This window comes from Netta rufina, assembly GCF_964035555.1.
Source record: "Netta rufina genome assembly, chromosome: 13".
Taxonomy (NCBI): Eukaryota; Metazoa; Chordata; class Aves; order Anseriformes; family Anatidae; genus Netta; species Netta rufina.
In genome coordinates, this window is record NC_140136.1 from 2,919,279 (window position 1) to 2,944,152 (window position 24,874).

General features: G+C 44.6%; 1 protein-coding gene across 5 annotated transcripts; it reads right to left on the reverse strand.

Moving 5' to 3' along the window:
* Positions 1-4,850: 4,850 nt before the first annotated feature.
* MTHFSD (methenyltetrahydrofolate synthetase domain containing) lies at positions 4,851-24,428 on the reverse strand. Of its 5 annotated transcripts, none has more exons than XM_084294854.1 (11): positions 24,367-24,428; positions 24,085-24,188; positions 23,123-23,182; positions 22,909-23,022; positions 22,199-22,312; positions 20,047-20,137; positions 19,170-19,282; positions 18,880-19,005; positions 10,640-10,839; positions 8,107-8,146; positions 4,851-5,327 (listed from the first exon to the last, which is right to left on the reverse strand). In XM_084294854.1, exons 1-10 carry the CDS (start codon positions 24,392-24,394, stop codon positions 8,131-8,133), a joined length of 966 nt encoding a protein of 321 aa, XP_084150980.1. In that variant the 5' UTR covers positions 24,395-24,428; the 3' UTR covers positions 4,851-5,327; positions 8,107-8,130. The 5 variants fall into 5 exon arrangements, with proteins under 5 accessions (XP_084150980.1, XP_084150979.1, XP_084150976.1 ...); XM_084294853.1 differs by having other exon boundaries at positions 4,851-6,783; XM_084294850.1 differs by lacking the exons at positions 4,851-5,327; positions 8,107-8,146 and having other exon boundaries at positions 8,188-10,839.
* Positions 24,429-24,874: the final 446 nt, after the last annotated feature.

Consider the following 24,874-nt stretch of genomic DNA (forward strand, 5'->3'; position numbering starts at 1 on the left):
GGGTTTGTTACCTGCTCTCCCAAGGCAATTCCCCTTTTACGATACCCGGAGGCCAACGCGCCCACATCAGCTTACACTACGAAGCCATCCATAGAGCAAAAACAATAAAAACCGAGATGTATACGGCTAAATCTGATCCCTTCGTCGGGTATTTCTTTCTTTTTACAGGCAAATTAGGTTATGGTGTGCTAATTAGCCCAGCTTTATGTAATGAGCTTAATTAAAAGGAAACTCAGCCGGTAACAAACCAACAAAATATCTAATTGTTCTTCTAATTAAGGCAGGTGGGAAAGGCTTTTTCAGAGCTGGTGGAGGCCTCTCTCCCAGATTTTTTCTTCTTGTTATTGTTTTTGGGTGTTTCTTTTTCAAGGGTAGGTCTGGGTAGGTTAGTGGTGATCAACGTGCAACATTTACTGGGGTTCCACTGTTTTTACGCCTTTCTGGACAGATCCTTCCCTCTGTTCCCTGCACTGTTGACCGTCCCTGCTGGAGGTGAGCCGTGCTGTTACCACCTTTTTAATGTACAAGCTGAAGGCTGAGGTTTCGCTCCTGATGCACATATCTGTGCTAGGTGTGGTTGAGATAGAGGCTCAGGGTGAGGAGTTCAGTCTCTGCCAAGTGGTTTTTCCTTCTTTGAAATCTCACTATCACTCCTAAGATTCGTTTCATCCTTCAGGTTCATGTTGAACTTGCTCCTCTGCGTGTACTATCGATCTGCTCACAGCTTGGTGCACGCAGGGGATGGAAAGGGCAGACAAACACCTTGCAATCCGTGGGTCCAGGCCGAGCAAGGTTTGCTATCTGGTCCCCAACAAAGGTTCTCATGATTCATTTTTCTCCCTCCCATCGGTTCCCCTGCCCCATGCCGCCAAACCTGGAAAAACAGAACCACCGCATACCATGGACGCCACATACTCCTCAAGCCAGTGAGCGCAGTCTAAACAGGCAGCTCTCCATCTCAGACACCTCCACCGGGGAGGAGAGGATGAAACCCTACGGGCTCCTGTCCCTAGCCCTTGTTCTGCACGAGACAAACCCGCTTTTTCCCTGCACGTGGTGTCCCAGGGGATGGCAAAAAACCTAGCTGCTATCACAACCGGTCCCTTTGTAGCAGCAGCTCTGCGTGTATGTCTTTGTGGTCGGGTGGGCTCTGCTGGGAGGCGAGGAGAAATAAGCTTGTTCAGAAACACTGGTGGAGCCTTGTAAGAGGAGAGGAGAAATAGGCTTGCTCAGAAATATGGTATTTGCTCACGTAACGGCCTCCCCCTGCCCAGCTCTAAGCCGTGGTCAGATGATGTGGCTCCACTGAGCATCGGGGATCTGCTCAAAATTCCCCATCACCCTCTGCCCCATCCATAGGTGATAAAACTACCTGGTTTTCTTTGGTTTTGGTGTTTCTACTATAGGAGAGTTTCTCACTGCTAATACCCTGCAGTGGTCCGTGAGCTTTATACAAAGCTGTTGTGCTGAAATTCGGCGCGCAGCAAGAAACAGGCCTGGTGCCTCCGACCAGATGTGGCACAGGGGAACCCAGAAATCCCCAGGCACCAGGGCCAGGTGGTGCCACTGCAGAGCGTTTGGGTAGCAAGAGGCCTTGGTGGCCCCGATGCTTCCCGGGTGTTTCCTTCCCCTGCCACGAGGCTGGATGTGCACGCTTACTGCCCTGTTCCTTGCACGCTCGTGTGCGCACGAGGGTGGGGGGGGGGACACACAGCGGTCCCGCACGGGCAGGGCGCAGAAAGCCCCCAGGGTGCGAGAGCTGCACTTGGGAACCCCACGAGAGGCGGTGCGAGTCTGAGGTCCCCGCCGGGGAGGGGGTGTCGGGGGGCGATGCTGGGCTCCTTTGGTCGGGGGGCGGCACCTGGGGAGGGGGAGCGGGCCCGGGGGCGGCGCGGAGCCGTTCCCTTGGCGGCAGCGCCACCTGGTGCCGCGCACCGCGCACCGCTCCGGGAGGCGTCTGCCCAACCCTCCGTGCGCCCTGCTGGGGTGGGTGCTGCAGGCTTGGGGGTTTCTTTTCTTTTCCTTTCTTTTCCTTTCCCTTTCCATTTATTTATTTATTTATTTATTTATTTAATTTTCTCCTTCCGCTTTCTGGTAGCCGGAGGTCCAAAAGAGAACGGCCCTTTTCCTGCATCTTCAAATTTACCATCGAAATTTTGGCGCTTCAGCACATCGGACAAACCGTCTTCATGGGATGCTCCTGGGTCAGGCCTGTTCTACCCCCAGGTGGGGCAGATGGGGATACATGGCATGGAGAATCCCATGTATACTCAGCACGTGATGCTCCTGGTTGGGGGTGGTTATGCAGACTAGCAGAAAACCAGGCACTTTGGAGACTTTGCTGGTGGAAACAGATCCTTTGAATCTTTAACGGGTATTTAGAAGGCCAAGTTCTAAGTTTTGTCTGTACTTTTTAGCAGGTGAAGGCTCAGATCCATCAGGATAATTGGGTGCCTGACTTCTATATTGAATCCAATAAATTTGGAACCTACATGCATCAGTGGACATCAGTGACAGTAATTTTCACTTTTCAAAAGGGGACTTTGACTTATTTTGGAAGACCACATGCTTTCAGAAGACCTAAGCTGGACATTTGCTCACTTTCCATGCATGCTTACACCCCTAATTCCTGCCTGATACCAATTTCTGCAGGAAGACAGTGCTAGGGTTGTTCCTGCAGGCTTGGCATTTGTATGTTTGTGCCAAAAAATCTTTGGCACTGGCAGTCAATCTCAGGGACATAAACGATGCAGGGGAGAGTGTGTCTGGCTGACAGAGACCCCCATGATGAGCAGGAGATGCCCAGAGTGCTAGCAGCAGCTCTGCAATCGTGAGCTGATGTTATTCATAGCCACAATTATCAGATTGGCTCAAGAAGTGAGGAGAGGTATGCAGCTCAGTTGTTTTTTAAAAAAACTTTCATTGCCAGTACTCCTCCTGCCCAGTAAGTAACTAAAATCAGAATATTAGTAAGGAACGATAAAAGAAGGAATAAAACTCATTGTTACTGATCTTCCAGGATGGACAGCTGTCTATTTGCACAGGCTTATGAGAGGTTCTTTGAGACCAATTCCCCGTTATCTGAGGCAAACATGAATCTCCTCTTCTCAGACACTTCCTGCAGGATCTCTGAGAGATCCCCAGAAGCCTGCAGGTCAGAGGTCGAAATTCATGGTCACAGGCACATATATCAGAGCAAATGTCAGTCCTAGAGATCAGATCTGCTTGATCAAGGACTGAGATGGGTGGATATTGGCAGTGCCACCTCACTTCAGTGTTTCTTACAGTGACATAAATACTAGAGGCTGGACATAGTCATTTCTTTATTTGAGGCAGCGGGAGTTGAAACACCCAGAATGGTACAGAAAGTGCAGTTCTGTGGCTCAGCTCAGCTTCAGGCTAATTACTGAAAAAATAAGCAAACACACCTGAGAAAGCAGTATGTCAGAGCCTGGAAAGTTTTGCAGGGACTTAGAGTACCAAGAGTTCACTTGGAGCTGGACTTATTACAATGATTGTGTTCCTATATGGTGGTAAAGAAAAGACGCTGCAGATCAACTACCTGAGTAATCGCTTCCTTCAGAGAGGTGGAAACACCAGACTTTGGAATCTGAGCAGTGCAAGTGCCTGGAAAGACTCTGAAAACATGATATCCCCCTGGAAAAACTGTAAGTATTACTCTTGTCTGAATGATTAACTTTATTCTAACAGATTGCTCAAAGATACTAAGGAGTGGCAGGAGTGGATACACTAATGCCTAGAAATGTAGAGGTTTTTGCAACCTTTCATGAATGTTTCACTTCCTTCCCTGCCCCTTTTTTCCTCTCATCTAACAGTCCTGAATGTTTGCCTTATTTCTTAAAGAAAAAAATTGCCCTGCTTTAGCCCCGCATGTTTCTGCATGGGAAGGGTGGACCACAACATAGCTGATCTGCTAGACCTCTGGAGGAGGCACGTCTCAAGGAAAGGAGCTCAGATTCTGTTCCCCATCTTGTCTCATGGTGTGACAGCGCAGTGATTTATGTCCCTGGACTGGAGACAGACTTGCAGTCGAGTGCCTTGACTGACCAGAAGGCTCTTCTGGAGCAGGAGGATCCAAAGGATCACAGGATCCCCAACCACAGCAGGGCTGTGTGTAGGCAGAGTGGCTGCGATGCTGTAGCTCTGTTGTGAAGATACAAGATGCCCACCTGTCATGTAGAAGAAGCCAAAAGGTCACCACGCTGTTTTTCTTTTTTGAGGGAGAGAGCTTCTGATGAGTTTCTAACCTGTCCCGCCAGTTGTTTCCCCAAGTGCTGGGAATTACCAGTCGCATCTGGTCTAGCAGGAGCCAGCTCTGCCTTCCTCGTTTTTCCATCTGTAAAACGTGGATGTTACTGGGGCCACCATAAAGATTGACTAGATAGGTCCGTATCCTGAAGTCATTTCTCCCAGTGACTTCAGTGAGATGCCCAGCCCAGAACAATGGCAGGATACACGACCCTAAACATTTCTGCAGTGCTTTGAAAGATGAAAAGCAGTGACTTTTCTACCTATGTCAGTGGAGGGGCAGAGAAACTTTTCATGATGTTTACAGCAGACACTGCAGACATTATACATGAAAACATGGGAAATGGCGCACTTTTCTTGTATAGAGATAATCTTTAATAGATGGCAATGAGGAAATAGAGGCATTCATACACAAAAGCCTACCTCACAGAGGGGTACGTTTCCCTGACTAACATGGTCACAGCCACAGATGTTTCCTCCAGAGCCAGAACTGCTGCATGGGGCTGTTCCTTCTAAGGAACCGGAATGAGAGAAATCCCAGCGCATGCTTTTCCTCCCCCTCCTCAACCCTTGCTGCAGTTGTAGAGAAAAATGCAGAGCCAGTGCTAGATTTTCAATGGAAGCATTTTCCTAAAAATGTTTGTTTCTCCCTTTGGAGCACTATAAGATGATTAAATTTAAAACAAAAAAAAGACATGACTTGAAGCCAGTATTTAACCATCCCTTTCCCCAGATATTTTATTGGTCTCCAATGATAATGAGCTAAGTCCTCTGTCCTTAAAAACTGCTTTCTGGGAGGGAACCAGGGACAAATGTGAATGGAGGCGCTGGAGGGCTGGATGGGGACCTGGCTGTGACACAGGAGCAGGATTTGCTGTCTTCCCACCCTGATGTTGAGACTTTTTCTTCCTTTTCTCTCCATGGAAACAAACAATCTCTGACTCTTGTCACTCAGAGGAGACTCCACAGCAAGATGGCTTGTTTACTCGCTGTTGTCTTTGGTGGATTGAAGCTGTGTGGCCTTGTCCTTGTTCCAGGAAATGCATGGACATAGCTGTCTGAAGGAAAACCCTCATGATTGTATAGTTTTCAGTGCCGAGTGGCATTTAGCCACCTCGTTTTTATTGTTAGCAGATCACAATGCTGCCTCACTGCTCTGTGCCACACACCACGCTGTGACTAATATCATTCAACAAAAGAAAAACCCCTCCAAAGTGACCATGTTCTCGAGCCTAGTGGAGCTGGTGGAGGCTCCATTCATCCGATACTGTTTTCTCTGCATCTCTCCCACAAGTGGGGATAGAGGAGGAGCAGAGGGGGCAGAATTGCTCTGGGAAGCTCATACACACGCTGTAACACCTAGGGTGGTCGCTGCCGGACTCTGCACCCTCTCAGCTGCCATGGAAGTTGAGCTGGGTTTGCTCACGCTGACCAGCCTCTGGAGCTGTTCAGCATCTTTCCCCATTGAACCCTTAAAAAGAGGGGCATGCAATAACAACATCCTAACTTGTTTGTGCCATGAAAGGAGCTGGAAAGAATGCATCGAACCACATGACAAGCGAGGACATCAGGCTGCACAGAGAATAGAAAGACCTCATTTTTAATTACTTCTGAACAAAGTTGGCTCAGTAAAGTATTTCCCATTGTACTGCTGAACTTTTCTTCTCATCGCGCAGCAGTGAAACACAGGCTCTTCTGCTGCTGCAAGTGAACTAAAATCAAGTCTGTGTTAGGGATCACTTCATTTCCTATTAAATGCAGACTGCACATCTATCACAGGCATTTTAGACTTCTTTTTCTTCAGCACCCTGGCACTTCTTTCTCATTGTAAATGTTTTTATCATGAGAGTCATAAAAAACAAGGATATCCCACCATTCATACAGAAGGAGGCTGGGGGTTAAGTGCCTAGAAGTACATTCCCTCCATTGTTCTGGGCATGAGCGGTCACCAAATGCAATTACAGAGAACAGGGTTGAAGCACTGAGGCTTCTGCAGCCCTAGACGAGTGCTTCAGTCACAGCAATAACGAGGGACTGTAGGGGCCAATATCCACCTGAGATTAGGCACAAACCCTATCCATGTATACGTAGCCAAGTTCATCCTAGGTGCTAGCAGCAGGGCCACAAATATAACCAGCAGAAAATGAAGAGTTATTACTTTAGTAAGGGTTCTCATCTTTAAAGCTTGTTAATTCAGACTGTAAATTCTTCAGGGCATGGACTTTGTGGTTTGATTGTTGCTAAAATATCTTGCGTAGTCCTGATCTGGCCAAAGTGAAACATAAGCAGGCTTCAGTTCCTCGAGTTTCATTATGAGATCAGAGTCTAAGGATTCACTAAAAAGCATTACATTTCAGTTTTGTGGATTCAGAGAAAAGTCAGAAGTGACTCATGTATAACTGATGTCTTCCTGAGCGAGCAGAGAGCCTGAAACAATAGATCTAAGAGATGCAAACTACCCCATTCACTTTTTCTTCAAAATCTGCTGTCTCCCCAAGTAGAATTTTGGTCAGCCTGCAAGAAAAAATCCACATCATACAGCTAGAGATGCCAGAAAGCCATGTAGGCGTGTGCCTTGGGCAGTCTTACATTACTTAATTAAACAGCAATTTAGCATCTTGCATTGAAATGTCTCTTAGCTAAAGATGAGCAACTTCCCAAGCGGCAGTAAGGGTACCATCCTTGTCACTGCTTCTCTTGCTGGCCAAGACAGAAATCACAGTGACTTCAGCATGTGCAAGGTCAAACTCCTACTGAAGATGTTAATATAGCTCATACTGTCTGGAATGCATTGTATACCGTGGTGTACCTCACAGGTTAGCTTGTAGAACAGCTTTGCTGCAAGTCATGCTGCTTTTTTTTTGTCCTTTTCAAAATGTAAATACTTAAGTTCCTACAACATCACTTCTGGTTCTCACTGTGGGAATCCTATGTCAATCCGTAGATGTGCTAGGACTCATTACAATTTTTCATTTCTAAAAGGGCGAGGTTATGTTCTTGAGTCATATTTGCCAACAGAAAACCCTGGTGAAAGTAAAGCACCCACCCTAAGCCTGCAGGACTGTGGAGACCACACTTGAGTTCTGATGACTGCTGCTCTGCCTTCATATAACAACCTCTTACTACTAAACCCTCCACAGAGGCTCTGAACCCCGGTGAGCTTTCTGTAGCAGCAGGTTCTGTTTTCAGCAGCTGCCTGTACTAATTTGTTCCTGCATGATGTTGTTCGTTTGTCATCTCTGCATCAAGAGCTTGTACCCACGCTAGCTACTACTGATTTGCTGAAGCTGCTGATACAGATGGGTTTGCAGTGGGCTGCCAAACTCTGACCTGGAGCAGCTGCTACCTTGAATTAAAAACAAGTTTTAATGACTTTACGATGCCAAGGCCCAAAGGACCTTGCCATTTATTAACAACCTGGATCAAAACTGACTATTTAAATTGGATATTATCATAGCATCAACATTATTCCAGTTCATTCAAACGGCTAATGAATGGTCCATTATCTTAAGCGTATAATAATTATTTTTCTTCTCAGAGCCTAACTGCAGTTACATATCTCTGTCTAGTTAATATCTTCGCAGTAGTGTGGTTTGGACTGTTAATTGCCTTTTGGGAAAGTAACAAGTTATTATGTATTGCTGTGAAATGTGGCCTCACAAAGCATAAGACTGAAAAAAGTGACAGGCTGGAAGATAACTACAAAGATTGGCTACATGGATATAGATCTAGCACAGCTCATGCTAAGGAACCACAAACATAAATCCCCTGGCATAATGTAAGATTTTACTAGCAGAAGACAGAGAAAACTGGTATGAATGCCTTTTTTTCCATTACCTTTGGAGGTCAGCTGGCCTGGAACTATATGTTGTGGTTTCTGGCGATCAAAAAAACAGATGACCAAGGTTAGCATAAAAAAAATATCTTAGGAATACCTTCAAGTATTTATTTGCACATGAATACAAATAATTTATCACTTATAAATTTCTTTTGACTCATTCTGCCTCAGTGAAAAGCAAAAAAACCACATTATTTTCCTCCCAAAAAACCCTAAGTGGTCATTCTTATCTGCACTGAAACTTCAGAGATTAAAAAAAAAAAAAAAAAAAGAAGAAATCGGAGGATGAAATTCTCACAGACCATAGAAGGCTGGTTCAACCTGCAATATAACAGGGGAAGTTCAAGACAACTGAAGTTTTCTCTGGCAGAATAACGCTTTTTAACTGCTGAGGTCACCTGGGCGTCATCACCAACACAAGCAGTATTGCAAGAGTCAAAAAGAACATCACATGATCATGTTACTTAATTCGCCATCATTTGGAAGGGGAAGGCAGTGATGTGCAATTATTTTTTGTTTTTCTTTCCTCCGCTTTCTAAGCCAATGATGTAATGAGTATGTTTCAGCAGTAGCATAACCCCTGACTCCTATCCTTGAAGCATGCAACTACTGAAACAAGATGCAGAGGCCCCCGAAGTGCTCATGTCTGAATTCATACAAAGTGACACTGAAAATAATTTTGAGCTGGAGGAAAAGAGAGCTCAGCAAAGCACAGCACTACTTCTTCAGAAACCTATCCTATGTTGACCTTCCAGGAAGTTGAAGCAATGCTTTCCTTGAGTCCCTCCTGTGCAGAGCACATGATAACAGAGTTTTTTATTTAATACTGTATGAAATGTCTGACCCTTGAGGCATAATAATGTACTTAAAATATACTTAACAGTACCCTCTGGCTAAAAAGAGTTTCCAACTTATACATTAAAAAAAAAAAAAATCCATTTGGATGCTTACTTTGACTATGTGCCCAGCATCAATGGCAAAACTGCTTCTGTTTAGAAAGGATGGTTCAGCCAAAATTCAGCTTGTTTTTCAGGAATGAAGAACTGAACAAAAATTATAATAAAAGCCATACCACATAAATCATCATTCTCCTCTACACTGGAAGTGTTCATGTGTGTCTAAAAACTTACTTTAAGCTAGTAGTTGATAGCACTTCTGCAAATAAAATTTGTCAGTGCTGCTCCCTAATGCTCATCACTGTCTGCTGCTGTGGGTGCAGGAAGACCACACTGGTGGTGACAAAAACACAGCAAGAACGGGCTTTGCTGCTATCTCCAGCAACTTTTCAAAGAACTAGGACTAATCATCAACAAGTTTTGACTGTGGTTTGTCTGCTTTTCATTTCCACTACAATGAGCATCTATTAATGTAATTTCACAGAGGCAATGGAATCACACCACATTATAAGAGACAAGACAATCAGGAAAAGAATCTGTTTTATAATTATCTACATCCATCAAAAAGGCACCTGAAGTGTTTTGGGGGAGAAGAAGGGGAGAAAAAAGTTTCCTCTCCCAGACTGAAATAAAACATACAAAGTTTAGAGAGGGCTGAATTAACAAAACAAACCTGAGAAGGGGGCTACCTTCTCTTCCACCTGATGTTAATAGTTATTACTAGAATGTGGGGGCTGAGCCAGTGTTTTTACAGCAGTTCTTCAAGAGCACAAATAGGCCAAGGTCCCTTCCCCCATTTTTACGAAAAATATGCTGAAAACTCGCATCAGGCAAACACCGTTTCTTAGTAAACATAACTGTAACCTTTAAGACAGATTTTCTGCAGCTGGCTTTAAAGCTCGCAAGTACAAATCTGCAGGTACAATCTGTAGATGACAGAACATAACCACCTCGCTCCATGTGGCTGCGCACAGCTACCAAAGGGCAGGTTTTTGATCCAGGCCTAACAGATGTACACTCTGAACAGCAAATCAAACCAGGGCCAATGAAAAACAAATATACGCAACGTGGGTAGTTTGTGGACAACCATTTAGAGAAAAGTGTCATCCATCTTGACAAATGCACTTTGCATGTACAACTGCAGGAATGGGGCAGGCAAGTCAGCTGTGAGATGTATGCCTCGTTTGTTTGAAAAGCTGGCTTTGCCTTTGTTGTTTGGCCTGCAGAGATCAGCGCATATACTAATAACCTTGAAAACTTAGGTCAGCTTCTTGCAAAACAATAAAAACACGCCTTTTTTTTTTTTTTCTCCATTCAAATTAATTTCTGACTATTGATTTCTACTTGCCCTTTGTTTCTCTGATTCTTGGCGAGCTCAACTCGCAAAGTATTACCCCCAAGGCTCAAGCCTTTCAAAGAGGATACAGCACTCTCTGCAGCTGCTTTATCCTTGTAATCGAGAAAAGCCCTGTGCTGTGCTCCCTGCCAATTCACTTTTAAAGGAGTTGCATGGAATTCCCTTAAAGCATATTTCAGCTCGCTCACTCTTACGTTGGGAGGTATGTTCCCCACATACACAGTAGTAATCGTGCCAGATCCCTCTAATCTGGGACTTAAAGAATCACTTTCAACATACTGTTGTCCCAGTTGAGCCGAGCCCATTGCAGCCTGTGGTCTTGTATTTCCAGGCATTGCCTTCTCATTTAACGCTGCTGACTTGTTGGCGTTTGCCAAGTCTGGATGTTCGTCTTGGAGGGTAACATCCTTGCCTGTCTGTTTCTCTTTGTATCGAAGACTCTTTAGGATGGGGATTTTTGCCAGCATCTCATAGCTGACCTAAAAAAGGAGGAAGACAGATACAATTATGAGATTTTTCTTCCAGAAAAAGATGACCATCAGGGCCCATTTGTACCATAAAAAGAGCGGAACTTTATTATATTGCTGCCATTTGAAGTGCCAGAGCATTCACAATGTTACTAATTGTTGGCTGGATTCTGAAGATGCTCCCTAAATACACACTGCAGGACAAAAATAAACATTAGTTACTCTTTAAGCGAGCAGTACAATGTAGATCCAGCAGGAAAATCAAAACCAAACCCAGAGCTATGTGATTTTGACATTTATTTATCAGGGCGTTTTCAGATTTGCATTCTCATTGTTATCCCTTAATATTTGCTTTGACCAAGGGCCTGTGCTCCTGCTCTGGCAGAATCTTACATGCCTACAATTCATCAGACCATCAGGCACTTTCATTCTGCAGACCTCCTTGCTTTCTTTTCCCCCCAAAACAGGATATCCCGTAGGCTGGGTCATACAATGGGGAGGGACCATGGTGTTAGCTTGCAGCTGGGGAGCGTGCCTTGTAGCGGGGCTCCTACGAGTGTGGGCCCAGCTGGAGGCACGTTCTCTGGTTGTGGCACATCACCACAGCCCCTCTCTTGCCATTTGACCTCACACACCACCCGCAGCTACTCATCAGATCCCACACCACTCTGCTGGGCTGGATCACAGAACGGAAGAGTGTCCAAACACTTACTTCAAAACTGTGAACTCTCTGTCCCTCCATCCAGCCCCAGTTCATAAGCAGCTTTTCTGGAAGGGCTCTTCCTCTCAACAGCTGAACCCTATCCATCTCAGGCATGAGATGCCCCAGGCTGCACTCAGTGACTGGCAGGAAACGCAGTGGTTCCCTAGCTAATGTGGTCTAGCTCTTGGCTTGCAGACTGCAGTTGGAAGCAGCAGTAATTCGTACTTGGCTGCTGGACAAGCAGAACATCCATCAACACAAGATCCAATTCTTAAATTTAGGGAGCAAAACAGAGCCTGGGGAAGTGATGCCTGAGCTAGCAGAGTCCCAAGCTAGTAGCCCACACAGTGCGAGCAAGCCACTCTCACAGGGTGTTGTGCTCAAGAGTATGAGCCACGACCTCGGCAGGCTGTCCTGGACCAGCACCAGTGTACCCTGGCCAGAATATACCTGCAGGGCTCAGCTCAGAGCCCCTGAACTCCCGGTTCTACAATGCTGTCCAGGGGAGCTTCGATCTGACTGCACCACAAGAAGTCTAAAATTCACAGATCTCTAGGGAAAGGAACCCAACTTTGACGTGACTGGAGTAAAATTGAAGACAGGGTGGGGGCAATGCTAGGCTTAGGTAACAGGAAAGGCAGTCAGCAGGAGTTCCTTAAATGTTTCCAGGCAGGACTCCTCTTCTGAGGAGCAAACAAGTAAGCTTGACTTCAGGCTGAAATTAAATACATACATTTCCATACAGCCCAGCTCCGCCTCGTTAATATAATATCAAACAGCAGAACAGAGCTAACCATCATGGGCAGAGGCAACCTCCATTCTGCCACACTGCAGACCCAGAGTCAAGGCGTTTGGGATCAGGCCCTTTAAACAAGCAAACTTTACGGCTGAGAATAATTTCTGTACAAATCTGGCCTGATCTGGCAGCCAGTACAGAGAGGCAAGGACTTCCTCTGGGGTTCTGGGAGCCTCAGCACTCTGAAAGGTACATGCCATTTTCAGATTTTGAAGACTTATTGCTCTGTGGATTCCTGGACTAATTTGTTTTTCTCAGCCAGGAATTCAGACTGCTGGGTTTGATGGCAAACTCCCCTTCCCTGGGCAATACAACATCAAACCAATGGCTGAAGCCATCTTACTTTGTTTTTACTGGCCAACAATTAGGAACATTTGTTGTCCTCTGTCAAATTTATATGTGAAACGTAAGCTCTATGCTAATTAAACCAAACAGGAAAAACATTTTTCTATTCTCATGCAACTAATCACTCCTGGACCCAAAGAACAACCTTAACCTATTACCAAGTGTGTGCACAGTTCCTTTCGCCCTGAAATTAAATTCAGCTCCTAAGGCATGGATGGGGAGTTTAGCAAGAAAGAGCAATACTACCAAGAGCAAGCCCTCACCCACTTAGCAGATTAAGGGAATCGTTGAGCAGGGCCATTCAGAGGATGGAGCTGGAACTCCCAGTCTATGAAGGACAAACTGAAGAGAAGATTTAGATAATCCAGGGTCAGCATACTTTCTAAAGGAGAGTTCAACTGGCCAGGCTGCAGTACAGTCTCTCTTCTCACTGGAGTGACCAGCAGTTTTTGGTATCTGACTGGAGCTCCTGGTTCAGGATCCCTGCAGCTTCAGGTAGATCTACTTGCAAGAGCATGTATGTCTTCAGAAGGACTATGAACTGATTTTCTATAAGAGCTGAAGTTCTGATCATCAAAAAACACCACAAAATGAGCCTATCATTACCTGAAATGCAGCCCTGGGTAAGCATACTAGTGAGAAACCTCTAAGCAGCAAAGACAGTTGATTTGGCACTTAGATTTGTTTGCAAAAAACAAACAAACAAAAAAACGCACCAACCAACCAATCAAAAAAATACATTAAACTAGTTCTGATACTGTCAACTGACATCTTTCTGTCACAGAGTGACAGAGAATTTACCTTTAAGACTATTTTCCCTGGAGTCTAGGAGAAATTTTCATCTGGGCCAAAGCTTTCAAATCCTTCCCTATTTTTCGCCCCTTTTATGTCAAAGAATGGCAGAAAAACTCAGTTTGGGAATTCAGAATATCATTTCACCGCCTTTTTTGGGGCGCAGGGGGTGAGAGACAAAAGGGCAAAAGGGGCAGTGGGTGGCACAGGAGGGGAAAAAACTTGCTCTGCTCTGTTGCAAAATACCAAACAAAAGAACTCCTTTGTGGTAGTACAATGTGTTGCTAATTACGATCACGAAAAAAAGTTTCTTTTGTCTTGTGAGCTGGGGAGGATTGCAATGATTTATTTCCATGTGGAGAGAGTCCAAAGATATTCCTCCTCTCTTTCAAACAAGCTGCACGTTTCTTGGTCCTGTGCCGGCTGGTCACTCCTCCCTAGCCTTGCTTAGCACTTAGAGCTAAGCCAGGACACAAGGGACTCGGGCTCTGCCCTGCATTTTGTTGATCCCATTATGCAGACCTGGGCAACCCCAGTGGCGGAAGCTCCTTCCCTCGCTCCCCCTTTCCCTATAAAGTCAGAGCCAAGCCATTTATTGATGTTTGTAAACTTCGTATTGAGTGTTGGGATTTAGATGATTGGCTTTGGCAGCGAAGCCAGCTGAAGAAGTTTCCTATTATCCCTTGACCACCAATTCCCAGGCTGCTTCCACGCTTCAGCCTTCTGGGGTCGGACACCAGAATTGCTTCTGGGGCTGTGCTATGAACTCAGTAACTGAAGTGATTCAGGTTAAAAATAACTCCACCAAAGGCAATTAATCATTTAACAATCCTGCCTACTCCCTGCCATGGCTGGGAGAGCCTTGGGGAAAGAGGACAGCAGGGTAGATGAATTCTTCTGGCACACAATTACCGGGCTATGGGAAAGGAGCTGAGAAGGGAAATGTGGCCCCTCTCTGACAGAAACCTGAAGCAAACAGACTCTGGGATGCTGCCTGCCAATAAAAATCTCCCAGCACTTAACCCTGAGCATCCACTCTTACGACACCTGGTTTGGTCCCAAAACAACGTAGTGGCAGATGGACTTCTGGAAAGCCTCTGCTGGAACGTCGGGGCTCTCCTCCGCCACTGTTATTCCAGAAGAGCGAATGTAGCCACTTTCAATATTTTGCTGGAGAAAATGAAAGATGTGTTTGTCCTCTGACAGAATGAGTAATGCTGACCCCTGATACAGTGCAGGCCAAGCCAAACACCACTTTGATTTCCCTGGCAGCAAAGGCAGTGCAGTTCTGATGTAGGGCCCATAAAGCAAGGACAGTTATAGATCGCAGAGGATGCTTAGTCTGTTATTTAATTCTGCTTCTCATAGCAACCCATCTGGGCACACCAAACGATAGAGGAACACGTGGCTCCCAATGGATACAGGTGTTGCTGCCCTGCCCTGCAAGGCCGAGGGCAAGACCAAACGATCTTTAGTACAGCAGATCTACCAACCCTTCCAAGTACCAAGGCTGGAAGGCCAAAAATGTTTACAAGATTCATTTCTGCCCACGCTGGGGGATGCCTGACCCAAGACTCCTCAAAAAGGCCTCCAGAACAGAGCCCACTTCTCATGTTGTCTCCTTCATCAGTTGCTTGTTTCAAGGAGTGCACTGCTCACAGGGGTTTAAAGCACAAAGCCAAGACAGCTAGGACGGGCCAGCACAGTCGAACATTTTGTGCAAATGAATGATAAAATGTCCAAATATGTGCACGCAATCCGAGGGCATATTTCTGGGAGCTGGCAGCCCATGAAGTCTGCGAGCGTCCCTCAGGAGAAACTTATGCAACCCACATTTGGAATCCATCAGCAAAAACCGAGTCCCTGGACTCTGCAGCAAGGGTCAGATTTGCAAAGGTGTCGAGATGTTTAACCACGCGTGGAAGCCTGCCCTGCTCACGCCATCCCTCAAAACAAGCCCACCCCAAAAACAAAACAAAAAGCCTGAGCTAAACCAACAGTAATTTTTTTCTGATGGCAATGTGTCCCTGCTAAAGGTTTTGCCAGCTTGATTGCGTGAATTTTTTGAGCTCTGAACCAGCATTATTTTACTTTCCAAACATTCTATCGCAGACCCAAATCAAAAGCTGTTTGTTGTCAGTGCCTCTCTGCCACTGCATATTAAACTCTTCCAACATCAGACCCAGGGATGCTCCTAGTTCATTTCATTTTGGGAAAATTTTTTCCTACTTCTATAAAATTCTCAGCAAAACAGTGATTAAAAAAAAAATACAACAAAACAACAGAAGGAAATGCTTGCTAGAATCTAGTGATTTTTCTACCAACCATTCTCATTTCCCTCTTCATACCCCCAAGTATTTTAATTGGTCTGTACAGTTTCAATTTAAAATAAGCACAGCACAAATAACTTCACAATTGTGACACACATAATTGACAGCATCGCAGATAAAGATCACAGCTACCCATACAAAATGCTAAATGAGAAAGTAAGTTGGTTCATGAATTTAGAGTTCCCAGAAACAATGGGTTGGATTTTCTAGGCAGATGAAGCCAAATAACTCTCCACTGGTATCCAAATAAAGTTTTCCAGAGTGCTCAGCTCTTAGCGGCTCTTGCTGCCCTCCAAGAGCACTTACACATTTTTCAAACCCCTCAACTCCAGTGCAGAAAGCTTACCTGTATACAAGTTCCAGTATCACCTTCGTAATTTAGATGTGTTTCTAGAGTGCCTAGCACTTATTTTGATAATGCTTCCTTGGTACTAACACTGTAGCTCTTATACTTCCTTTGAAGTCTTTAAAAATCAGCATTTCTACGACAAAAATCACAGTATGTAATTATTTGCACCTGTTCCCATACTTGACTCACTACTTCCTTCCTACACAGCATGTAAGGACCACAAACACTCCAAGAAAACACAGTGCCTCTTTGAGCACAGAAACCTAGCCTGGAGATACGCATTTTGTTTACTCTGCAGGTACCCTTTCACCTCATTATGAGCTGAAAACAGAGGGTACCTATTAATGGCTATTTATCCTAACAGCTTTAGGAAAGCACATCCTTTGCAGCAATTCTTAGCAGTAATCCCGTGTTTGCAAACACCTTTAATTCATTTTGTAAGTCATTGTCTCGGCTTGATCCAGTGAAGGATGATTTTTTTTTTGCAATGTACTTTACACATCACCCACCTTAAAGCAGTTAAGCTACTTTCTGTTGACAAAACACCATATTCAGAAGTGGGGTATTTATTTACTGACTACCTCTTGATTCGTTTAGTTTTGCAGAGAGGAACAGGAATACAACAGCAAAGCCAGGATTTGAAGAAGAAAAGGATGAGAAAATAATGTAGTAGCATCCAGGTAAAGCTGATGGACAAACACTTAAATAGCCCCAACCAAATCCTACCTTTTTAACAACCTGACAATTAACTAGACCTCCCACCTCCAAGACCCTCTGTGCAGGAGTCGATCACAGTTACCTCCACAGCCACAAACAACATGTATACAAGTTGCTCAGTTCCCTGTGCAAGAATAATGCTAAATTCTTTCTTCTTCATACAGAAAACACTTTGTTGTTGTCCTGAAATAACAGAAACATAATTATCCCCATTGACTAGTGTTCTCCAACATTATCTAGTCAACACAAGCTCTGAAGAACAGCCAAAAGCTGTTTTATGTTAAATTAACACTCAAACACTTAAAGCTTGGTCATGTAAAGAGCTCTGTTCTCAGTGAAAGCTGTAAAAAGTTCAGTGAGAGCTGCATTTTTCTGACACCACCACTAATGCAGGGATTACTACAGAAAAAAAGTTTCACTACGAGACACAAACTAGCTGAAGTCAATGTGGTGCAGGCTTTAGATAAAACTCTACTAAGCATCTCCTCAAGCTTTAGAAACAAGGGGTTGAGACAAATACTTTTTAAGCTTTTGAGCAACATTCTGTAACACAAATCTTGACTTTTTCTTTGCAAAGCAAAGAAATGCAAAAGAAACATTGAATTTGATAAATTGCTTGGGGATTGACTTGACTTTCTACCAGTGGCAAAAAACACGCGGAAGATTCAAGGGCCCCTGGAATAGACTGTGCCCCAGACCCTTAAATAATGTTGCTAGCAAAAGGAAGGAGACAGGAGGTGGGGGGGAAGCACCAGCAAGGCCGCTTACTGAGACTGGTCTGACACTAAGAGAGACAGACTATAATCAAAAGTATGTTGGCAAGATGGATGGAGCACAAGGAATAGGCCTTCAAAACAATTACATTCAATAATACCCTAAAAATTATAATTCAAAAATAATTCAATGGAAAAAATGCACTAGAACAGAGAAAGCTTTTATTTATTTAATTTTAACCTCAAATCCTCAACCACAGTCAGGGTAAATCACTCTCTCACCATCGGAATAAAAATAGTACTGGCTAGAATTGTTTGTTGTAGATACATTACCTTAACAAATGCAACTTTTTACTTTGTTCACCGCTTGCCAAACAACTGATTTCCCTAGAAGTATTCAGCGGTATTTCTCCAGAGCTTTCTGCAGAGAAAGGGTACGCTATGCCTCGTTTTAACATTTATACTGCTACCCAGTCATGCAGGATTAGGTCTTCTCCCTAACCGGATGGGTTTTTGGAATGAAAATCTAATGACAAAGAAAACGTTTTCCCAGAATGCAATTCCAGTAGAATAATTTCCTAAATGCTTTTCCAAAACCATTTTTGAAACCACTGAAGTTTCTGACAATTACCAGAAGAAAAAAAAAAACAAAACACAAAGAACTCCAAATGCATAATACAATCATTGTCAATAAATAATGATACGTGATTTAAAGCAGTATTAAGTCACTGTTCCTCCACCTGAAAACGAGCTCTGTCCTCTGGAAGCCAACCCCATACATTCGCTATGTAAACAGCAATGTACGAGCCACTAAGTCATGCTTTTCTTTTAGAACTGGAGCAGCAAGTATTCCACCCATTCCGCACAATCTAATGCCATAAAGTTGTCTCCAAAGTACTGCCTTCATAAATTGAAGGCAGGCAGTTTTATTAAGCACTCAAGAATTAGATATAAAACAAAATGGAGAAGTCCCTCGTCTTACATAAGCTGTTATATTGCAAACAACTACAAGAAATGATGACTCTCTTAAAACTCCATGAACGATGGTTTTGGCAACTCTCACCCTATAATTCATTTGATACCATAACTTCAGCTTCAATAATATACTTCATCACTATCACCATCTACAAACCACTGAACATTTACACTGTATTTTTGTTTCATTTAACAAACACATTTGCTCCTCTTCCAAGTATTTCCAAAGTAACAAATGTGTTTATATGTAATTTTCCCTACGGGATTAAAAATGGAGAAATTATCAACAGAATGCTGGTACCAGTAAGCCATTGTTAAGAGAGGTAACTTGCCTTATGCCATATTATTCCCTGTGGTTTCGGTCGTTTGCAATTAGTCTTGATAGTTCTTGTTGGTGTGAGTATATAATCAACGGTTAAATCATGATCATCAAGAAGCTCTTCTGCTATGTCAAGCACCTACAAGAAGCAAGAGATTGGTTAAAAACAAATTCATTAAAATTATGCATAATTCCTGATGTCTTGTAACATATGCAAATCTAGTAGTGACCCTGGAAACAAAGTAAAGGTGCTACCCCAAAATCATTCCAAGTTGTCACTTCAGAGCAGATATTTTATCTTACCTGGCAGTCATGCACAATAGTAACTACAGGTGTCTCCTCCTTCACTGCTCCCATTGACACCATCATTGCATATTCCATGTCTGCATAGCCTTCACCTTTTCCAATTCTCCAGCCTAAAACACACAAAAGCAAAAGGTGATGGTAGACACAAACAGCACAGTGGAAAGAACGGTAACTGTCAAAAGCATGTGATTAAACTCTGCAGCCTGCAACAGATAAACCAAGCAGAGAGTTATAACTTGGCAAGAATTCAGATCAATGTCTTTCACAAAATGCAACTTTACTTGGAATTAAAACTGAAATTAAGTTAAACATTAGTTTCAACAAACACTTGGAAGATGCCAGGATCCTTCCACTGAGAACAAACCAAATCCAATCTAATTTGGTTAACACAGCAACCTATTTACCCACTGTAATTAGAACCACCTACTCACATCAAGCACAGTTTAACTTCATGTAAGTAAAGAGGAATCTGGGTCACATACAAAGTGCGTTTTATTTTTAGGCAATGGGTGAAGTCAACAGTTTTTCACCACCAACGGTTCTTCAAAAGACTACAAAATGCAAAATCTGATCCCCAAATAGGTACTGAATCAACAGCTGCAACTGAGTAATTCTCCTGAAGGCCAGAACAGTGGCCTGCATGCTCTAAACCACACTGCTGCCTGCCCATCAAGTCTCCGCAGCATTGTTGTAAACCAGGCATTGAATCTTCCTGCTTGGACTGGGATCAGTGATTTGACACACAGAAAAGACAGAACTTAAGGCCACAATTAAGCTCCAAGGAGATTTTCAGGTCTGCCAAAATGAAGATGTAACACTGCAAATCACAACCTTAACACCCTCCTCCTGGAAAGCTTACAAGGCTTTATCTTACCTTTTTCGGAGACAGCCACTGATCCTACAACAACCAAGTCCACTCGTACTTTCCCATCAAGACCTACAGGCACACTGTATTCTTTTATACCCTGCAAGAAAAACATAGCTTTAGGTTCACACACTGCAGAGTCTTCCAACCAGTGAGGCTGAAATCCACGGTACTTTGATAAATCCAAGTGACTCCCCATGTTTCTAAGTGTTTCTTCCATGTATAGCCAAGTTGTAAATGTCTGGAAAGGGATTCCCTCTAGGGAATCCTAGAATACATTTTCTACTACAGTGACAAGGATTCTGGCACACGTCAGGCAGAGCTAAGGGAGGTGGGCCATTTTCTAAACAAGGTTGCTTTTTTAGGATCAAAACCTTACATTTGAAACCCTTGATTCAGCATCTATTTCTGAAAATGAGGGCAAATGAAACTTACCCTCCCACATAAGATATAGATTCATGTTCACGAGCAACGCCAGAGCAGTACAAATTCTTAAATTAGCTCTCACATACAAATCACAAGGTTAATTTAGACAGACGGCTACAGCCTGAAGACGTTAAACTGTACCCAAAATGCACAACAAGGTACAGATGCTGGATTACTCTCTTTTTCACACTGTATACATAGCACTACCAGCATCTCCAGACCCAAATCTTTAAAAGCACATTCTCAAGATGCCTGTGTGTTCCCTGAGACTGTATTCCTCAACGCTTTGCTGTGTGATCACCATTCAGGATGTACCACTGCCAAGCTAAGCTATCTTTACCCAAACTTCCTAACTACAACACCAATGAACAGAAAAACACATTGTTCCTGACAAGTGAGGAAAAAAAACCACCTTACATAGCCCTGTCAACCTTCTTTAATTCCTCTTGTCCCCTCGCCCCCTTCAGGATCCTCTCTAAAGGACACATCCTAATAAAATTCTGTCCAGAGTTGCAGAAATTAAAAACAGAGCTTTATTTTAGTTTTCAAACATCAGATGTTTAGAACTTAAAGATATCTCGGTATTAATTCACTCTTAATACACTTATACAGCATAAAAAATCCTCTTCATGCCAACTCAACCCTGTGCTAAATTAATCCTCACAATATAAAAACCAAACATTTTCAGGATGAAGCATACAACCAAGAAAATTGGTAATTTTTGGATGACTCCAACTAATAAGGCTCACCATCCACTTCACAGCAGTGTGCCAAGATCAGTTTGCACAGTGCTTTGTCAATATAAACTGCTAATAGCATTTATTCATTAGTAAGCCTGTTTGGGGAAGAAACAGACGTGGTGGTAAGATCCTAGATCAGGCATGAGGCCTGAAGCAGGTCAAAAGAAAGGTCCCTTTCAAAAAGGGCACTCTTCAATCCTGAAAAGCTTAATTAATAACCTTAATAGAACTTCCAACAAAGAAAGCTGCTACTAATTACCATCGACTTACAAACCTTGGTTGTATTCTAGGTTACTCTAGAACTTTATTGCCTTCAGAAGGAGATAAAGAAGGAAATAAAACTATATAACAGCAAAACTATTCCTTCTGTAAAAGTTGAATTATCACATCAAATAACAATGCATGTAAACCAACACAGGTTGCCCTGCCAAGTGACTTTAGCTGTACAGTATGACATTTTAACACCAGAGGGCAGCAACACACCACGTTTCAAAGAAAACCACCACGTACCCACTACATACGCATTATTTTTATGCAAAACACTGAATTATTGTTTCTTTAAACTTAAGACTGCAGAAGAACCGATCTTTCCTACTGAGTAACTCCTAATATTTTATTGACCAGATCAGGCAAAAACCATAAACACTAAAATACTCCTTATAGGCTTTACTAGCTTAAAACTGCAGAAATAATAAAGGAATAATATTTATGAAGCTTAAAGATCCAAGCCACCTATGAAAGTTGTTCATAATGTTCCAAAAAGCATTCACAAAATATACTGTTCTATTCATAAATTAAATAGACCTGAAAAAAATAAATTGCATCATGACTTAAGCACTGCCAAAAGATGTGTGGATGTGTACACAACACCAGGAGCAACACACTAACAGATGAAGCTGTCAGGTAGCAGCTGGTATTCCAACTTCTAGTTAGACTATCATAACACAACACTCTCCCACATGCTAATTCAGACTTTGCCCATTTTGTGTCCCTACTCGAGACGTAGAACATATCCGCAGGATCTCCTTGGTGGCACCTGCAGGTGGAACAATCCTATTGAACAGGCCACTTCTCAGCCGCGGGGTGGGAACCAGCAAAGTCTTCCTTGCCTGTGAAACAGAAAAAGTTACCACATTAAAATGAGACAGGCTCGTTTTACACCAAAGAAACATTTTTACTGTCCCCTAGATCTCCATGTCGCCAGTCATCTTATTTGCTACGAGTTGTTAGCATCGGTGACTGTGTAGTGGTGGTTGATGAATCCTCTCCACTACAGAACAGCTTCAGACAAGGATCTATTTAAAAAATACAGGGCAAGACATGCCTGTTGGTCTAAAGCATGCATGCACAAGTAAGCTACTCATGATAATAAGCTAGCAAACAGTCAGGTCTGACATACGTCCTGTGATAAATGTATGGCAATTTGAGGCAAGGGCACCTGACGTGTTTCTGGGAATTAGACCACAAAACCATGGGAACAGCTGTCGGTCTGCAAAAGTGAACTACTTTACCAAAACCCTATGCGCACCTTTATAGTTTGCCCAAATGGGGAGGACACGCTGACATGAGCAGCCCTGTGGAGCTCAGGACTGGTAAAATTCCTGCAGGAAAAATGGCAGGAGCTGGCCATGAGGTGCTGCCAAGCACCACAACGTTGTCCCACTCTCCTCCTGCTCCTCCTCAGGGGTGCAAGGCGCTCAGTTACCTGCAGTGCGGCTAGCCGAACACCTTCCAGAGGCTTATCAGGATCCACTTTGATAACACTTGCTCTGCTGAATGCATCGAGCTCTTTAATAGAGCAGCAAGCCTGGTGGGACCCCTGTGTGAAGAAAGGAATTGGGAGAGAAGGGAATGCATTCACTTACTTCTAGTGTTAGAAAGCGAGCATTCTTCTGGGGAGCATCAGGATTTATTTTTACAGTACTGGCAGCTTTGAACTCCTGTAAAGCCAGAAGCCTTGTCGCAGCATGAGAGGCACCCTGTTTTCATAAAATAACCGTGCATCACCAAGGAGTTCAAAGCAGAGAGGGGAAATTTTTTACTCTTTCATCCTGTAGAGATGCTAACTTCCCCAGATTTGAAACATGAGGGACACACTGCTAATTTTGTGATCTTCTCTATGCAAAGGAAATGTGTACCAACAGTGGCTGAAGGCTTGACTAACATCTTGCAGGGCACAGAAAAAAAAGGGGATCCGGGTATGCTCACTTTGCCTAAGTCGGCCCCGTTCACACCTGATTCAAAGCTGGAGGGCAATTTCCCTTCGTAGTCAACAAACACAAAGAGGTTCCTTTAAACACAAGACACAGAGGCTGGTTTTGGAGGAACCACTTTCTGTATGAGTCGCTTTTTGCAGAGACTATATTGAACTCAAGAAGTTAAGTTCTTAGAGTGAGGTGCAAAAACCCAGTGAGGCATGAACAAAACGCAGCGCACACCTGCCACGGCATGTCTGTGGGAGATCATGGAATGGCTTGCGTGGGAAGGGACCTCAAAGATCATCCAGGTCCAACCCCCTGCCATAGGCAGTGACACCCCCCAGCGGATCAGGCTGGCCAGGGCCCCACCCAGCCTGGCCTTGGGCACCTGCAGGGATGGGGCAGCCACATCCTCTGGGCACCCTGTGCCTCACCACCCTTACAGTGCAGAATTTCCTCCTAATACCTAGTATAAATCCTTTCTCTTTCAGTTTAAGACCCTTCCTCCTCATCCTATCACTACCTGCCCAAGCCGAGCCCCCTTCCACCCTATTTTTCACCCCTTGTAGCACTGAAACCCTGCAGCGAGCTCTCCCTGGCTGCTTCCCTTTGGCAGCCTGCACACCCCCAGCCCCTCCTCACACCCCTCACCCCCTCCCCACCCCCAAACTCGCCCCCCTCACCTTGAAGTTGGGGATGCGGCCGTGCACGGGCCGTGGTGTGTCCGCCAGGCCGCTGCTCTCCAGGTAGCCCCACACCAGCTCCCGGACGCCGCCCTTGGATGTCCCTGAGGGGCCGGGGGGCAGCGCTCAGCCCCCACCGCCCCTCTCCCCTCTCCCACCCCATCCCCTCAGCCCAACCGTCGCCCCCCAACGGTCGCCCTCGCGCCTCCCCGTGACGTAACGCGCCCCCCCGTGACGTCACGACTCGCGCCGTGACGTCACGCCCCGCCCCCCGCCGCTCACCCACGCGCGGCCCCGCGCCCCCCTGCATGGCGGCCAGAGCCGCCCACAGGAGGGGCTTCCGGGTCCGGCTTGGTTCCGCCCACCGCTCCGGGAGGCTACGGTGGGGCGGAGGGGACAAAATGGTGCGAGGGCGAAGGGGAAATGGGGGGGGATAGGGATAGGGATAGGGATAGGGATAGGGATAGGGATAGGGATAGGGATAGGGATAGGGATAGGGATAGGGATAGGGATAGGGATAGGGATAGGGATAGGGATAGGGATAGGGATAGGGATAGGGATAGGGATAGGGATAGGGATAGGGACGCCCCCAAAACAAGCCCCCTCTCCCGCCATAGGCCCCTCTGCAGTGCTATGTGCTGTGAGGAAAATGCCAGCCCCAACCCAGGGGTCTTTTCCCAGGACGTGCCTCAAAATCTCAGCCATGTCCCCGTGCCTTGCCAGCCCCTGAGAGGCCACATCTTGACGTAAAACTAAGAGCAGAAATCAGAGAGAGCTTCTGTATGGAAAC

Bases quoted from the DNA above. Each gene is read 5' to 3' on its own strand.
- MTHFSD (XM_084294850.1), bottom strand. From the start codon at position 24,394: ATGCAGGGGGGCGCGGGGCCGCGCGTGG. The intron at 19,283-20,046 runs GTAAGATAAAGC...TGTGTGTTTTAG, and splicing joins AGTGGCTGTCTCCGAAAAAG to GCTGGAGAATTGGAAAAGGT. The intron at 19,006-19,169 runs GTAAGATAAAAT...TGCTTCTTGTAG, and splicing joins CTATTGTGCATGACTGCCAG to GTGCTTGACATAGCAGAAGA.